Genomic DNA, 18,668 nt, shown 5'->3' with positions numbered 1-18,668 from the left:
ATTTGTGAAGTTTTTGTAGGAGGCAGCAATTTCGGTGTTTATCTATGCCGCCATCTTGGTTTCTCTCTAATTGTGATTTTTTTAAAAAATAATTCCTTCAGTTACCAAATGTGATAGACACATTTAATCAGGTAATTAAGCCCTTTCCTAGTATATTTCACTCTTTCAGAGATAGGATTTTACTGCAAGGTTAAACTACTAAAAGATGTCTGTCTTTAGTTTTAGCTAGCCATTTCCTAATAGTGCATTGCTAGCTTAGAAATCCAATGTGAAATGTCTTAGAACATTTCTCTATGTGGAGAGGGTCTGATTTATTTTATTTTTTTCATAAAACATAACTTTTAAAAGATTTTGTTGCCCTAGCTAGTTTGGCTCAGTGGATAGAGCATCAGCCTGCGGACCAAAGGGTCCCGGGTTCAATTCCTGTCAAGGGCATCTACCTTGGTTGCAGACTCTTGCCCGGCCCAGGCCCCGGTCAACACTCATGCAAGAGGCAACCAATCGGTGTGTTTTTCTCACTTTGATGTTTCTGTCTGTCTTTCCCGCTCTCTTTCCCGCTCCCTAAAAATCAATGGAAAAATATCCTCAGGTCAGGATTAATAGAAAACAAACACTCTCTTCTGCCAGCATCAACCTATATGAATCCGGAGGTCACTGTTCTATTACCCATCCGGGCACATACCCAGGCGTGCAGGAGGAAGCCGATCAATGATTCTTATCATTGGTGTTTCTGTCGCTTTCTCTCTCTCTCTCTCTCTCTTCATCTCTGAAATCAATAAAAAAAATATTTCTAAAAGATTTTGTTGTTGTTAATCCTCACCCCGAGGGGGGTAGTGGAGAGAAAGAGAGAGAGAGAGAGAGAGAGAGAGAGAGAGAGAGAGAGAGAAAGAAAAAGAGACATCTAGGTGTGAGAGATACATTGATTGCTTGCCTTCCACACTTACCTGCAACCCAGGTATGTGCCCTTGACCAGGAATTGAACCCTCGACCCTTTGGTGCATGGGCTGATGCTCTAACCAATAAGACACACCAGCCAGGGCAAAGATTTTTTAATAGTATGATATATGTAGTGCTATAGGTTAAATATAGGTTAAGTATTGGGAGAATGACTACTGAAAATGGTTTTTCCACCTTAACCTTTCTTTCTTTCTTTAAGGATTCCTAGATGAGGTTATGAAGAAGTATGGCAGTTTGGTTCCACTCAGTGAAAAAGATGTCCTTGGAAGATTAAAAGATGTCTTTAATGAAGACTTTTCTAATAGGTTTGTCAATGTTGCTTAAGTTAAGCCCTTGACAATAAAATTTAGCATATATGACTTTTTTCTTGATTAAAAAAAGATACTTAGCAATAAATTGAGTAAAACTCATGTTTTTAATCTTCTATTTCAAAATCTTTCTGTTTCAGAAAACCATTTATCAATAGGGAAATAACAAACTATCGGGCTAGACATCAAAAATGCAACTTCCGTGTCTTCTACAATAAGCACATGCTAGATATGGATGATCTGGCGACACTGGATGGTCAGAATTGGCTGAATGACCAGGTTAGTGTATTGTAGGTTCTCATCATGGAAAAGTTGCAGAGGATGTTGGACAACAAAATATATTTAATAACTTCTGGGTTGGCCTCACAGTTATCTTTTGGAATCAAGGATTCTTTATTCCTTACTGAAGAGACTCATTCTCTTACCCCACTATCCAAAAGGTTTGATTACTGTTAGCAGTATCAATGTGGTATTCATTCTGAGTGGGATGTTCTAAATTGTATAGGGTTAGTAAGCTGGTTTTATGTTGGCTTCTTTATAGGTCATTAATATGTACGGTGAGCTGATAATGGATGCAGTCCCAGACAAAGTAAGTGAAAACTTACTCTTCTTTAGGAGCAAGAGTCCTTGTATATTAAAAGGTGTTGTTTTTAAAAAACAAACACTTTATATAATTATTTGATATCGCTTGGTTTTTTTTTTAAAAGGATTAATTTTGTCTTGATCAGGTGCTAGGTTTGGGCATACATTCTACAAAATCACTTCTGCATAAGAAAGTCATGATGCTGGTGTTTTCCTGCTTATTTGTTTCAAAGTAGATATGGTTGTTGGTATCTTTTTTTTTTTTTTTTTTTTTTTTAATCCTCACCACAGAGGATATTTTTCCACTGATTTTTAGGGTAAGTAGAAGAGAGAGGGAAAGACAGAAATATTGATGTGAGAGAAACACACAGATTAGTTGCCTCCTGCAGGGCCTGACCAGGGCCCAGGCCAGGGAGGAGCCTGCAGCCAAGGTACATGCCCTTGACTGGAATCAAACCTAGGGCCCTTCAGTCCACAGGCCGATGCTCTGTCCACTGAGCCAAACTGGTTAGGGCTGGTTGTTGATATCTTGAGAAGGCGTTTTCTTAGTGGAAGATGCACAAAAGGGACTATTTGCTTTAAGCTTTAAAATTTAACTTAGTTTTACTATCTTTTAAAAAGTGGTAAAGTAGTATTCAGCTTCACTTTATTTTGGATTAATCTTTGATACTCAATTCAAATACAAACTAAATTATAAAATGCCCTTAAGAGCTTAGTTACATATTAAAACTATTCTTAAAATGTAATATATTAATTTCTTTCTGAGTACTCAAATTGTTTAGTGAGCAGCCTTTGATGTCAATAAGCAAAACTTTTTGAAGTACTTTATAAACTTTTGTAAGTCTGATAATTTAAACAGGTAATATAATGAATCTCAGATTGCAACACTATTTATGAATATAGACAAAATGTCATAACTTTCCACTTAAAATCACAAATATGTTATGTATTTTAAATTGGAATCATAAAGCCAATCTGTCAGATTGCATTCCAGATTCTGATGCATACAAAGTTTGAGACTCACTGCCCTAGAAATAGCTACTCTAAGCTCTTTTAAAAACCAATATCTTAAGCTACATGGTTCTCAAAATATATGTGCATCAGAATCCTCTGAAAAGTTTATAAAACCGATTGCTGAGCCTCAACCTCAGAGTTTGTGCTTCAGTAGGGCTAGGGTAGAGCCTCAGAATTTACATTTTGGCAAGTTCCCAGGTGATGCTGATAATACTTGTGTTCTGGTGACCACATCCTGAGAACCTCAGCAGGAAGAGAACAGTTTTATCATTTCAAGTGAGTCAAAGTTACTGAGGAAACACTTAAGACCACAATTGTTTACTATCTCAGGTGGGCTGATACTAATTTAGAAGCCAGAGCTTTGAAGCCATGTATGCAGGACATGATGCTCCATATGACTAGAATAGTTCTTTCAGTGCTAGAAATGACTAAGCTATGGCCTTTTTATAGTTGTTATGACAACAAGAATTTCCAAATTCACATTCTTCATATGAGGTTAGTTTTGTAATCCATATCCTTTTAGTTCAAGGTAATTATTACCTCATTCTTTCATAGCTTCTTTTAACTTTATCACCTGATTTGGAGAAATCTGTCAGGTTGCTTGTCTACTTGATTGGATTCAGGTAATCTGTTTATTGTCCATTCCAGTTCTAACTATAGACCACAGCTGTAAGGTCATTCTAATAAAAATTTGGAATAGAATCTTATGAGAACCATGCAATGTATTTTTTATATTTTGGTTATTATTTTAAAGAAGAAAATTCCCCTCACCTTTTTGGTTATCTTATATTTAAGGATTTTTAAATTTCCTTTTTTTTTTTTTTTTTTTTTTTAGTTAAACCTGGGCACAATCTAATATAATCTGGTGCTTGTATTTGATGTCTCTTCTAGGTTCACTTCTTCAACAGCTTTTTTCATAGACAGCTGGTAACCAAAGGATATAATGGAGTAAAAAGATGGACTAAAAAGGTATTCTCTTTATTCTAAATTTGAAATGTAGATGATAATCCACTTTGAGTGGAAGTATAAGAACTTTATTACCAATGTGATGTTAATTAGAAACAGACTTTAATGTGAAAGTTTTTTATTGTTTCTTTTAAATCTTGTTCAAAAGATAAGATGCTAGTAAAATTGAGTCTATCCACTTGATTGGAATGTGCTATAACAAAACACTGGGCAGAAAGTTAATGGTTTGTACTACTATTAGCTTAATGTACAACTTGGACAAGACAGTTTGGGCTATAGATTGCTTATTTATCAAAATGATAAATCAGAGTAATCCCTAAAATCACTTTCAGTCTTTTTTGAAATATATATATTTTTATTGATTTCAGAGAGGAAGGGAGAGGGATAGAAAGAAACATCAGTAATGAGAATCATTGATCAGCTGCCTCCTGCATACCACCTGCTGGGCATCAAGCCAGCAACCCTGGCATGAGCCCTGACTGGGAATTGAACTGGCATCCTTTTGATGCAAGGTACGACATCTGACCAACTGAGTCACACTGACCACGGCTATTTTTTGATATTTTGACAAAATTACCAGCAAGTTCAAATTTCATAGTCATAAGCCTAGAGCAACAATTTTCAACCTTTTTCATCTCATGGCACACATAAACTAATTATTAAAATGCTGTAGCACACGAAAGAATATGTTATATTTTTTGCTGATCTGATTTTTAAAAATAACTATAATTTTGATTCATTAACACCAGATGGCTATTGTTATGTTGGCTGTTGTGCTTTTTTTATTTGACAATCTAGGGGAAAAGAAGTCAGTGCTCTGACTAGTAGGTATTGCATGTTTTAAAAATTCTTGTAGCATACGAATTGAAAATAGCTGGTCTAGCCCTGACTGGTTTGGCTCAGTGGATAGAGTGTTGGCCTGTAGACTGAGGGGTCCCAGGTTTGATTCCAGTCAAGGGCATGTACTTTGGTTGTGGGCACGTCCCCAGTGGGGAGTGTGCAGGAGGCAGCTGATCGATGTATCTCTCTCGTCGATGTTTCTAACTCTCTATCCCTCTCCCTTCCTCTCTGTAAAAAATCAATAAAATATATTTTTTTAAAAAAGAAAAGAAAATAGCTGGTCTAGAGATACTATAACTTTTTACTTTTTGTTGTTGTTGTTAATCCTCACCCGAGGATATTTTTCCATTCATTTTTAGAGAGAGTGGGAGGGAGAGAGAGAGAAAGAAACATCACTGTGAGAGAGACACATCAATTGGTTGCCTCCTGCACATGCTCTGACCTGGCCTTGGATCAGGCCTACAACCCAGATACTTGCCCTTGACCAGGAATCGAACCCAGACCCTTTGGTTCTTGGATCGATGCTCTAATCACTGAGCAACCAACCAGGGAATATAACTTTTTACTTTTTATACTGAATGGGTTAGAGAAATTAAGAGTAAATCTTAAGAGTAGATGGAGATAACTTTTTGCAAAGTACAAAAATACCTGATTAAACATTACTATTCAAGGCATCATTAGTAGTGCCAACATATATGAAATATGGTTGAAGAGTGCAAGTCTGAGGAAATAGATATAATGAATTCAGAAATCAGACCTGGGTTCAGATCATAGTTTAGCCACTTAACTAGTTGTAAGACCTTGGGCAAATTACTTAATTAAAAAGAAAATTTATTGATTAATTTGAGAGAGAAACATTGGTTTGTTGTTCCACCTATTTATGCATTCATTCATTCATTGATTCTTATATTTGTCCTGACTGGGATCAAACCTGCAACCCTGGTGTATCAGGATGATGCTTTAACCAACAGAGCTACCCAGCCAGAGTAAATTACTTAATTTTTATAAGCTTCAGTTTCCTTATCTGTAAAAAAAGAATATGAATAGTATTTACCTTGTTGTGAGGATAAATGACATAATCCATGTAAACCACTAGGTACATGGTAAACACACAGATAGTCATTATTGATAATAATAAAAGGATAATATGCTAATTAGACCGGACGTCATTCCAGATGTCTTTCCTGACGAAGCCAGAGCGGGAGGGAAGCCAGCCTGGGTTCCGGGTGCCTGCGGGAAGCCCGAGGGAAGCCGGCCCGGGTCCCGGGTGCCTGCTGGCAGCTGGGGAAGGGAAGCCTGGGTTCTGTGTGCTGGTGGGAAGCCGGTGCCGGCACCTGGGGGAAACAAGGCCTACTCTTGCACGAATTTTTGTGCATCAGGCCTTTAGTCTATAATAATAAAAATGTAATATGCTAATTAGACTGGACAGCCAAGAGACCTTCTGGACGTCATTCCAGACAAACTTCTGGACAAAGCCGTGGCGGCGGGGGCCAAGGCAGAGGCGGTTAGGGGTGGGCAGGACGGCAGAGTGGTTAGGGGTGATCAGGCAGGCAGGCAGAGTGGTTAGGGGTGATCAGGCAGGCAGGCAGAGTGGTTAGGGATGATCAGGCAGACAGGCAAGTGGTTAGGGGCGACCAGGCAGGCAGGCAGAGTGGTTAGGGCCGATCAGGCAGGCAGGCGAGTGGTTAAGGGCGATTAGGCAGGCAGGATATTTTTTCCATTCATTTTTAGAGAGAGTGGGATGGAGGGAGAGAGAGTGAAGTAGATCTGATCCAGAGATGTAGGGCCTTGAATCTGTGCTTTGAAATTTACACATAATGTATAGGAATCTATAGAAGGGTTTTAGGTGGGACATCATCCAGTTTGTAGTCTAGCAGCACTGATGAATATGAATGAATGTGGGAGCAAAGTTGATGTGGGTAGAACAGCAGGCCATTGCAGATTGATGGTATTGTTTTTAAAATACATTTTTATTGATTTCAGAGAGGAAGGGAAAGGGAGAGAGAGAGAAACATCAATGATGAGAGAGAATCATTGATCAAATGATTCTCTGGGGATTGAACCTGCAACCCACGCATGTGCTCTTGACCAGAATCGAACCTGGGACCCTTTGATCTGCAGGCCGATGCTCTATCCACTGAGTCAAACCAGCTAGGGCTTGATGGTACTTTGGGATAGAATAGTAGCAGGAGAGATGGGAGATGTACACAAATATGAGTGTGATCTAGGAAGTAAAGTTAACAGGATTTGGTGATGGATCGGTTCTGGGGATGGAGGAGAAGGAAATGTGAAAGATGACTTCCAAGTGTGTGGCTTATACCACCGGAATGGGCTATGGTGGTGTTTATATTAGAAAAAATTGAGAACAATTAATAGGGGATTGGTCAAATAAATAATATACATCCATTTAATAGGATGCTACTTAACCAGGAAAAGTTATATAGATAAGGAAAAATGTTCATATGTAATGTGGAATAGAGAAAGGTTATAAATAGCATGATAAAATACCCTGGAGATATTGTGGGTTCAATTCCAGACCACTGAAATAAAGTGAATATCATGATAAAGTGATTCACACTAATTTTGGGGTTTCCCCGTGCCTGTAAAAGTTATGTTCACATTATACTGTAGTCTGTTAAGCGTACAATAGCATATGTCTAAGAAAACAGTACATGCCTTAATTAGAAAACACTTTATTGCTAAAAAATGCTAACCAGGCCTGTTGGGAAATGGCACCAATAGACTTGCTCAATGCAAGGTTGCCACAAGCCTTCAATTTTTTTGTTTTTTTTAAATATATTTTATTTATTTTTTACAGAGAGGAAGGGAGAGGGATAGAGAGTTAGAAACATCGATGAGAGAGAAACATCGATCAACTGCTTCCTGCACACCCCCTACTGGGGATGTGCCTGCAACCAAGGTACATGCCCTTGACTGGAATTGAACCTGGGACCCTTCAGTCCACAGGCTGACGCTCTATCCATGGAGCCAAACTGGTCAGGGCATAAGCCTTCAATTTGTAAAAAATGCAATATCTGCAAAGCACAGTAAAGTGAAGAGCAATAAAATGTACACTCATGGAAAAATAAACACGAGAGAAAAGGACTAAAATCAAGTATGCAAGTCATTTCATTAAATAGAATGAATTAAATTATTCTGTCTTCTGGACCCTTTCAGATTGGATTAAGTCACAAAATTCATTTATAAGAAATAAAACAATATGAAAAAGAAAGGTTGAAAATAAAGCAACAGTTAAAGAGGTAGAAGGCAAATGCAAATCAGAGGAAGGAAGTCACACACATAAAAAAAGAACTAGCAGTATTAATAACATTTGAGGTAGAATTTAAGGTGAAAAGTAAACTATGATAATTTCAATATATAAAAATGTAAAGATTGATAAAATAATGATAGCGAGAGACCTCTCTCATGGTTGGACAAATCTAATAGATTAAAAAAAGATCATAAATAAAAAAGAATACAACCAGTATATTTGATTTAAAAGATATATACTAGATCTTTATACCCCTCAAAAGGAAAATACACATTTATTCCTTTAAGAAACATTTGTAAAAATTGATTGTATACTTGGCAACAAAGTACATATATTTTTTTTAAAATATATTTTATTGATTTTTTACAGAGAGGAAGGGAGAGGGACAGAGAGTTAGAAACATCGATGAAAGAGAAACATTGATCAGCTGCCTCCTGCACACTCCCCACTGGGTATGTGCCCACAACCAAGGTACATGCCCTTGACCGGAATCGAACCTGGGACCCTTGAGTCCACAGGCTGACGCTCTATCCACTGAGCCAAACCGGTTAGGGCTACATATATTATTTCTTGATCACAATTCAACCTAATTAAAATAAATAAAAAGTGGTTTAAATCTTAATAATTTGAAGATTTTATAGATGCACACATTACTAGATATAACCCTTGGGTCCAAAAGAAAATAAAAAAGTAACTTATATACAAACTGTCTAGAAAGGGATGGAAAAGGAAGTACATCTTACCAACTATTATGAAAAGCAGTTTTGAGAAAGTTAATGGCCACAAATGCCTTTATTATTAAGGAAAAAATGAAAAATAGAAGAATTAAGTAAAATTAAATTACAGAATGACTAAGGATTTAACTGCAACAAAAATGAAATAGTGAAAGTAAGAAGAGAATCCATAAGAGAATTTTTAAAAAACAATGTCAGGATAGTGAAGTCTATTCTCTGTACAACTTAAAACCCAGATGCTATAAACAAAATTAATTCAATTACATAAAAAGAAAAATAATTTTGCATATAAAAATAGGAGCAATGTAAAAGGACAAATAAACTGGGAAAAATATTTGTAATTTATATCACAAAACTAATTTTCTTTTTGTCTATATTGATTTTAGAGAGAGAGGGGAAGGGGAAGAGAAAGAAAGATAAATTTGTTGTACTTATTTGTGCATTCATTGGTTGATTCTTGTATGTGCCATGACCAAAGATCAAATCCCCAATCTTGGCATATTGGGATGATGCTCTAACCAACTAAGCTACCTGGCCAAGGCCACAGAACTAATTTTCTTAATGTATAAAGGGCTTTTTCTACAAATCAATAAGAAAAAGACCCCACAAACAGTAGAAAAATGGGTGAAGGATATAATTGAAAGGTTTAAAGTAAAGAAAAGCTTATTGGGTTCTGGATATAAGTTTTCTGTCAGATCTATGTTTTGTGATTGTTTTCTTTTAGTCTGGCTTTTTTACTTATTTTTTTAACCATGTCTTTTGATGAATAGAGATTATAAATATTGATGAAACCTAATTTACCATACTTTTTTCTTTTATAGTTCTTGATTTGTATAACCAATCTAAAGAAATATTTGCCTCTGATGTTTTCTTTTGATAGCGTTATAGTTCTTAGGTTTTTATATTTACATCTCTGATATATCTAAATTTTTGTGTAAGACATGAGGTAGAGATCAAGGTTCTCCTCCCCCAACCCCCCCCCCCCCCAACCCCCATATGAATATCCAGTTGTTCCAATGTCATTTGCTGAAAAGACTTCTCTTTCCCAGTTTAATTGCTTTGGCAACTTCGTAGAAAATCAGTTGATCATATATGTGTGGGTCTATTTCTGGACTTTATGTTCTCTTACATTAATCTCTTTATTTGTTCTTATGCTTTTATCATTATATTATGCTAATATAATGTTCTTTGCATAAATATTAGAATCAGTTTGTCAGTCTCTGTTTTTGGTGTGTGTTTTTTAATTTGCTGAGTTATTATTGGTATTGTATTTACTTTGTATGTTCATTTGTGGAGAATGGCTACCTTGACAATATCAAATCTTCCAAACTATGAACTGGCATATTTTTCATTTGTTTGGGACTTTAATTTTTCTCAGGAATATTTTGTAATTATTTTTTTCTTTTATCTTATTTAATTCTCTCCTGAGGATATGTATATATTTTTTGAGGATATATTTTTATTGATGAGAAAGAGTGAGAGACATACATATGAGAGAGAAACATTGATTCGTTGCCTCCCATATGCGAGGGACCTGCAACATGGTTATGTGCCCTGGACCTTTTGGTGTATAGGATGATGCTCCAACCAGCTGAGCCACCCAGCCAGGGCTGTTTTGTAATTCTTAGTGTGCAGGCCTTGTGCATGTTTTTAAAATGTATCTCTAAGCATTTATATTTCTGAAACTGCTATAAACAGAATTTTTAAATTTTTATCTTTCAATTGTGTGCTGTTAGTATGCAGAAAAACAATTGATTTCTATATCTTGAGCTTATATCCAGTGACCTTGCCAAACTCACTCACTGGTTCTAGGAGGTGTTTTTTGTGGATTCTGTGGGATGTTCACAGGAAGTAATGTTTGTAAGTAGTGACTTTTCTTTCTTCCTTTCCAAACTGTATGTCATTTTTTTTCTTGCCTTATTGCTAGGACTTCTAGTACACTGTTGAATCGAAGTAATGAAAGAGGACATCTTTGCCTTGTTCTCAATCTTAGGAGGAAAGCATTGAGTCATCCACTAATAGTTATGATGTCAGCTGTAGATTTTTTGTAGGTGCTCTTTATTAAGATAAGGAAGTTTTCTTCAATTCGTAGTTTGATGACAGTTTTTAATCATAAAGTGGATGTGGAGTTTTATCAAATGGTTTTCCTGCATGTGAAGAGATAATTTTATGGTGTCTTGTCTTTATTTTTTTTATTTTTTTAAGATGCATACATAGCCGAAACTGGTTTGGCTCAGTGGATAGAGCATCGGCCTGCGGACTGAAGGGTCCCGGGTTCGATTCCGGTCAAGGGCATGTGCCTGGGTTGCGGGCACATCCCCAGTAGGAGATGTGCAGGAGGCAGCTGATGGATGTTTCTCTCTCATCTATGTTTCTAACTCTCTATCTCTCTCCCTTCCTCTCTGTAAAAAATCAATAAAATATATTTAAAAAAAAAAGATGCATACATATATACCTCTTTAATGTGGTTCATATACATTTAGACTCTTTTCTGTGTACATGGATGCATCTATTTTTTTAATGGGACTCAGACTGAAGGAGCAGCACCTAATCTTAAGACATTCCAATCTCAGGGCCACATGATAGCTCTTGAAGCTTCAGCTTGGTCATGACATAACTTCAGTTCTGTTTACAGTACATTGATTAAAGCAAATCACATAACAGGAATACATTTCTTCCCCTGGAAGGGTCACTTGCAGCCACATGGCAATAGGCAGGTCTATATAATTCTTTTATAGGGAGGACTACAAATAATTGGGATCAATACAATCTAGGGAGACAAAAATATACACATGAAATAAACTCAGTATTTTATTATCTTTTAAAATATATTTTTGGGATTAATACAATCTGCCACACACATTTTTTAAAAAAAATATAGTTGGCGCCGAAACTGGTTTGGCTCAGTGGATAGAGCGTCGGCCTGCGGACTGATAGGTCCCAGGTTCGATTCCGGTCAAGGGCATGTGCCTGGGTTGCGGGCTCATCCCCGGTGGGGGATGTGCAGGAGGCGGCTGGTCGATGTTTCTCTCTCATCGATGTTTCTGACTCTCTCTCTCTCTCTCCCTTCCTCTCTGTAAAAAATCAATAAAATATATTTAAAAATACAAATATATAGTTGGCATCATATATAATAAAGAGGGAATGTGCAAATTGACTGTCACTCCACCACAAAGATGGCACCCATAGCGGAGGCGGGGGTTTCTGTAACACAAGATGGCTGCACCCACAGTGGAGGACAAGTTCCCATAACGAGCAATCAGCAGGGATCTGAGGCTGCACACCCCCCCCCTTCGTCCCCATGGGGCTTAACAGGGGACCTCAGACCATGTCCCCCACCCTGGCGCCAGGCTGGGGGACCTCAGGCCGTGCCCCCTGCCTGGCAGGGCTTGATGGGGGACCTTAGGCCGTGCCCCCTGCCCTTGGCACCAGGCTGGGGGACTTCAGACCGTGTCCCCCACCCGGCGGGGCTTGACAGGGGACCTCAGGCCTTGCCTCCCACCCCAACACCGGGCCAGGAGACCTGAGGCTGCGCCCCCACCCCGGCGCCAGGCCGGGGGACCTGAGGCCGCACTCTCCACCCGGCGGGGCTTTACAAGGGTGGGACCAGCCAGGTCTGGATCTAGCCCAATTTGGGGGGGGGGGGCAGGTCTGGGTCTCACATGATTTTGAGGCGCACATGGGTGGGCGGGGACTTGACTCTGGGTCCCGTGGTGCGTTCCAGACTCTGACAGGAGGAAGACTTTCATATACATTTTGCTAATTTTCTTTCATTCTGACACTTCTATTATAGAGAAAGGGCAAATAGCAATATTAAAATATTTCCACTAATTCCCTTTGAATGTGCATGAATTTCGTGTTCTGGGCCACTAGTACAGTATTATATTTGTTTCAGGTGTACAACCTAGTGATTCAATATTTATATACCTTATGAAGTGATCACCATGATAAAGCTAGTAAACATATGTTGCTGTACTTAGTTATGATACTAGAGGCCCGGTGCACGAAATTCGTGCACGGGAGGGGTGTGTCCCTCAGCTCAACCTCCACCCTCTCCAATCTGGGAACCCTCAAGGGATGTCCGACTGCCCGTTTAGGCCCCACCGGGATTAGGCCTAAACGGGCAGTTGGACATCCCTCTCACAATCCAGGACTGCTGGCTCCCAAACACTCGCCTGCTTGATTGCCCCTAACCGCTTCTGCTTGCCAGCCTGATCACCCCTGACCACTCCATTGCCAGCCTGATCGACACCTAACTTCTCTCTTGCCCCTAACTGCCCTCCCCTGCTGGCCTGGTTGCCCCCAACTGCCCTCCCCTTCAGGCCTGGGTCCCCCCCAACTGCCCTCCCCTGCAGGCCATCTTGTGTTGGAGTGATGGTCAATTTGCATATTATATCTTTACTAGAGGCCCAGTGCACAAAAATTTGTGCACTTGGGGCGGGGGGGCCCCTCAGCCCAGCCTGTGCCCTCTCGCAGTCTGGGACCCCTCAGGAGATAACGACCTGCTGGCTTAGGCCTGCTCCCGGGTGGCAGAGGGCAGACCCAATCCCTAGGTGCAGCCCCTGGGCAGGCTCAGAGCAGGGCTGATTGGGGAGTTGGGGCGCCGCCCCCTGTCATGCACAGAGCAGGGCGATTGGGAGGTTGCGATGCCACCCTCAGTCACACTCAGGGTAGGGCCGATTGGGGGGTTGGGACACCGCCCCCTGTCACACTCAAGGTAGGGTCGATGGGGAGGTTGCGGCGCCACCCCCTGTCACGCACAGAGCAGGGCTCATCAGGGGTTTGGGGAGCTCCCTCCTGTCACGCACACAGCAGGGCCGATCAGGGGGTTGAGGAGCTCCCCCCTGTCACTCACAGAGTAGGGCTGATATGGGAGTTGGGGCATCGCCCCCTGTCACACACAGAGCAGGGCGGATCAGGGGTTGGGGCGCTGCCCTCTATCACCCACAGAGCAGGGCCGATCAGGGGGTTGGAGCGCCACCACTGTCACACTCAGGGCAGGGCCGATGGGGAGGTTATGGCTCTACCCCATCACACACAGAGCAGGGCCCGTGGGGTGGGGGTTGGGGCGCCGCCCTCTATCACCGACAGAGCAGGGCCGATCAGGGGGTTGGGGCGCCTCCACTGTCACACTCAGGGCAGGACCAATGGAGAGGTTATGGCTCTACCCCGTCACACACAGAGCAGGGCCGATCAGGGGGTTGGGGCGCTGCACCCTGTCACACACAGAGCCGCAGGGCGATCATGGGGTTGGGGAGCTCCCCCATCAGGCACAGAGCAGGGCTGATCAGGGGGTTGGGGCGCCTTCCCCTGTCATGAACAGAGCAGGGGCAATAGGGAGGTTGTGGCCCCACCCCCTGTCACACACAGAGCTGCAGGGCAATCGGGGTTTAGGCGTTGCCCCCTGTCACGCTGATCCTGGTGCTGGGAGGCATATTACCCTTTTACTATATAGGATAGAGGCCTGGTGCATGGGTGGGGCTGGCTGGTTTGCCCTGAAGGGTGTCCTGGATCAGGATGGGGGTCCCCACTGGGGTGCCTGGCCAGCCTGGGTGAGGAGATGATGGCTGTTTGCAGCTGGTCACACACCCTTCAGGGTGGGGGTCCCCACTGGGGTGCCTGGCCAGTCTGGGTGAGGGGCTGAGGGCTGTTTTCAGGCCAACTGAAGCTCCCACTGCTCCTTTTTTTCTTTTTCTTTTTTTTATTCTGGGCCAGCTTTAGCTCTGGCTCCAGCTCTGAGGCCTCTGCTGCTGAAAGCAGGTATCTGGTTTGTTTGGGTTCTATAATCGAAACAATGTATAACTCCACCTCTGAGATCCTGGCCGGCTGAAAGCAGGTTTCTGGGGTTTTGTTTAGCTTCTGTATTTGTTACAATGTTTCTTAAACTGCAAGCTCAGAGGCCGGCAAGGCAGGCGGAGAACGTTGGAGTCCTCCGTCACTGAAGCAAGCAAGCCTCATGTTCGCTTCCAGCTGCCTGGCTGCCGGCCGCCATCTTGGCTGGCAGTTAATTTGCATATTGCCCTGATTAGCCAATGGGAAGGGTAGCGGTTGTATGCTAATTACCTTGTTTCTCTTTTATTAGATAGGATTATTGACTCTGTTCTCTGTGCTGTACATTATACACCTGTGACTTAGTTTATAACTGGCAATTTGTACTTCTTAATCCCCTTCACCTTTTTTGCTCATCCCTCTACCCCCACCCTGTCCCTCCCCGCTCTGGAAACCATCAGTTTATTCTCTGTAACTGAGTTTTAGTTTGTTCATTTGTTTTATTTTTTAAAGTCCCCATGTAAGTGTAATCACACAGTATTTGTCATTTTCTGTCCAGCTTATTTCATTTAGCATTATACCCTCTAGGTTCATCTATGTCAGTGGTTCTCAACCTGTGGGTCGCGACCCCTTTGGGGGTCGAATGACCCTTTCACAGGGGTCGCCTAAGACCATCGGAAAACACATATATAATTACATATTGTTTTTGTGATTAATCACTGTGCTTTAATTATGTTCAATTTGTAACAATGAAAATATATCCTGCATATCAGATATTTACATTACGCTTCATAACAGTAGCAAAATTACAGTTATGAAGTAGCAACGAAAATAATTTTATGGTTGGGGGTCACCACAACATGAGGAACTGTATTAAAGGGTCGCGACATTAGGAAGTTTGAGAACCACTGATCTATGTTACCATAAATGGTAAGATTTCTTTTTCTTTTCTTTTTTTCTTTGTGGTTGAATAACATTCCAGTGTATGTATATGTGTGTGTGTGTATCACATCATCTTTATGATGGACACCTAGGTTGCTTCCATATTTTACCTATTATAAGTAATGCAGTAGTGAACATAGGTGTGCATATGTCTTTTTTAATTAGTGTTTTCAATTTCTTTAGATAAATTCCCATAAGTGGAATTGTTGGGTCACATAGTGGTTCTGTTTTTAAATGCTTGCGGAATCTCCATACTGTTTTCTATAGTGGCTGTACAAGATTACAATCCCCCCAACAGTGCACTAGGGTTCCCTTTTATCTAAATCCTGATCAACATTTAGTCTTTTCTTTTTTACTTTATTAAAATACTGAGGTTAGCCCTAGCTGGTTTGGCTTAGCGCATCGGCCTACAGACTGAAGGGTCCCGGGTTCAGTTCTGGTGAAGGGCACATGCCTTGGTTGCTGGCTTGATCCCCAGTAGAGGATGTGCAGGAGGCAGCTGATCAATGATTCTCTCTCATCATTGATGTTTTTATCTCTCTGTCCCTCTCTTTTCCTCTATGAAATCAATAAAAATATATTAAAAAAATAAAATACTGAGTTTATTTCATGTATATATTTTTGTCCCTCCACCATTTTCATTTGTCTGACCTTCACTACTACTATATCCTATTGCAGTGATGGCGAACCTATGACACGCGTGTCAGAGGTGACACGTAAACTCATTTTTTGGGTTCATTTTTCTTTGTTAAATGGCATTTAAATATATAAAATAAATATCAAAAATATAAGTCTTTGTTTTACTATGGTTGCAAATATCAAAAAATTTCTATATTTGACACGGCACCAGAGTTAAGTTAGGGTTTTTCAAAACGCTGACACGCCGAGCTCAAAAGGTTCGCCATCCCTGTCCTATTGTAACATTTCATACATAGTTAAAACCAAGCAAAGGGTGGAGTTTCACTTTAAAACGAATTAGGCAATTTGGACAACACATTCTTGGCAATGGAACCTGGACAACATTTATCAGACAGGGTAGGGAAAGTTCTCCCTCTGCACTATGAAAAGGACAGCCAGATATCAACTGTTACAGAAATGAAATAAGACGGAAAATTTTAACAAACTTTAAACTATTCTCTTAAAGAAACGTCCTCCACTGCCAGAGACCTTGACTAGCCTCCTGGCCAGTCATCTGGAAGCAATTCACATCACTGATGCACTTGGCTTCCACTTTGGGAAGAGAACCACCTTTTTCTATTTGCTGGTATTTTTACTTTAATATCATCTACAGAACTCGGTCCTTTTAGTGTTTTAGGATTTTTCCCCATTTTTTTGAAGGATTCTTGACCTTTTAATCTTGGTGTTGATGGTTTTAAGTCTTTTCCATTATGGTTTGATTTTTGGCCGGAGTTTCTCATATAGATTTCTTTACTGGAGTTTTTTCTTCAGCTTCCTCATCCTCAAAATCATCATCCTTGTCTTAATCATCCTCATCTTTTCATCAGCAGCAACTGTTACCTTTTTTCTGTGGAACCTTGCTACCACTTGCAGGGGCAGAACGCTTAGCAGACATACTTAGGAGTTTCATTTCCTCCTCGTCTCATCCTCTGACTGCTTCTTCCTCCACAGCTGCTAAGTGCTCTCCACTAATACTTACAGGCCCCGAACCACACACACTTCAACCGTAAGACAATTTTTACTTTAATTGGACTGCCTTCCTAATTCATTGTCTGCTTCAACAATGTGCAATTCATCCTTTGCACCAGCCCCTAAACTGACAGTTCTTAAAGATAATCGTTGCTCATTTTTTTCATTCTCCATCTTGAAATGATAACCTTTGTTGGTCTTTTTAAGTTTTATTTTAAAAATTGACTTTAGAGAGAGAGAGGAAGGGAGAGGGAGAGAGAGAGAAACATCGATGAGTTGCCTCCCATACGCACCCGGACCAGAGATTGTACCCACAACCTGGGTATGTGCCCTACCAGGAATGAACGGGCAACCGTTCAGTGCACAAGACAACACTCAACCAACTGAGCCACACCATCCAGGGCTCTTAGTCGGTCTTTAGTTAAAAACTGAAAAGATAGTCCGGGGGCCTCAGGGGGCTTATGTCCATGTCCATTGAATCCTCCATGGGGTGGTGGCATGCAATTAGGTGGTAGAAAAGGCAGGCGGACAGATAGCAACAACCACTTTTCTGCAGAATGGATGTGCAGGACAGAATCGCACCAGGGAAAAGCAGCACCACTCTGTTGTCTTTTTGATAATAGTCATTCTAACAGGTATGAGGTGTTATTTCATGGTTTTGATTTGAGTTTCCCTGTAGAATGATGTGGAGCATCTTTCCATGTGTCTGTTGGCCATCTGTTTATCATCTTTGGAGAACTGTCTATTCAGGTCCTCTGCCCATTTTAAATTGGATTCTTTGTATTTTTTATGTTAAATTGTATGAGTTTTTTATATATTTTGGATATTAATCCCTTATTAGACATATATTTGAAAATTATCTTCTCCCATTCAGCAGGTTGTCCTTTGGGTTTGTTGGTTTTTTTTGTTCTGGCAGACCTTTTTAGTTTAATGTAGCCCCATTTGTTTATTTTTGCTGCTATTGTTTGCCTAAGGAGACATATCCAAAAAAATATTGCTAAGACTATATCCAAAAAAATATTGCTAAGACTGATGCCAAAGAGTTTATTGATTATGCTTTTTTCTAGGAGTTTTATAGTTTTGGGTCTTCCATGTAAGTCTTGAATCTATTTTGAGTTTATTTTTACATACACAGTGTAAAAAGTGGTCTGGTTTTCAATTTTTGTAAGTATCTATTCAGTTTTCCAACATCATTTATTGAAGAGACTGTCATTTCCCCATAGCATATTCCCCTTTGTCATAGATTAATTGGCCATATAGGTGTAAATTTATTTCTGGGCTCTCTGTTATATTCCATTGACCTATGTATCTGTTTTTGTGCCAGTACATACTATTTGATTATTGTGGCTTTGTAGTATAATTTGAAATCAAGGAGCATGATATCTCTAATTTTGTTTTCTTCCTTGAGATTTCTTTGGCTATTCAGGGCCTTTGTGATATAAAATTTAATATTATTTGTTCTAGTTCTATGAAAAATGCATTGGTATTTTAAAAATATATTGATATCAGAGAGGAAGAGGGAGAGAGAGATAGAAACATCAGTGATGAGAGAGATTCATCAATTGGCTGCCTCCTGCATGCCCCCACTAGGGATTTAGCCCACAACCCAGGCATATGCCCTGACTGGGAATTGAACCC

The 18,668-nt window shown here is 40.4% G+C and overlaps 2 protein-coding genes and 1 pseudogene across 4 annotated transcripts in view; 1 reads left to right on the top strand and 2 right to left on the bottom strand.

The window, feature by feature from the left end:
- Positions 1–18,668, bottom strand: part of NCBP2 (nuclear cap binding protein subunit 2) — a 46,276-nt gene that overhangs the window by 4,417 nt on the left and 23,191 nt on the right. The gene's annotated exons all lie outside the window — the stretch shown is intronic.
- The window catches only part of SENP5 (SUMO specific peptidase 5), a 67,583-nt gene that overhangs the window by 32,971 nt on the left and 15,944 nt on the right, over positions 1–18,668 (top strand). For both annotated transcript variants that reach the window (XM_081085341.1, XM_081085340.1), the window contains 4 exons: positions 1,157–1,262; positions 1,406–1,544; positions 1,807–1,854; positions 3,753–3,830. In XM_081085341.1, coding sequence (XP_080941467.1) covers positions 1,157–1,262; positions 1,406–1,544; positions 1,807–1,854; positions 3,753–3,830 — 371 coding nt within the window. The remainder of the gene's footprint in view (positions 1–1,156; positions 1,263–1,405; positions 1,545–1,806; positions 1,855–3,752; positions 3,831–18,668) is intronic.
- On the bottom strand, positions 16,522–17,517 carry LOC308516869 (nucleophosmin-like; annotated as a pseudogene). The gene is made up of 3 exons: positions 17,460–17,517; positions 16,816–17,012; positions 16,522–16,729 (listed from the first exon to the last, which is right to left on the bottom strand). The product of its transcript is annotated as a nucleophosmin-like (transcript).

The sequence above is a fragment of the Myotis nattereri genome (assembly GCF_964212035.1).
Source record: "Myotis nattereri genome assembly, chromosome: 3".
Classification (NCBI taxonomy): domain Eukaryota; kingdom Metazoa; phylum Chordata; class Mammalia; order Chiroptera; family Vespertilionidae; genus Myotis; species Myotis nattereri.
The sequence above is the reverse complement of the archived record's forward strand: the minus strand, read 5'-3'. Positions and strand labels throughout refer to the sequence as shown.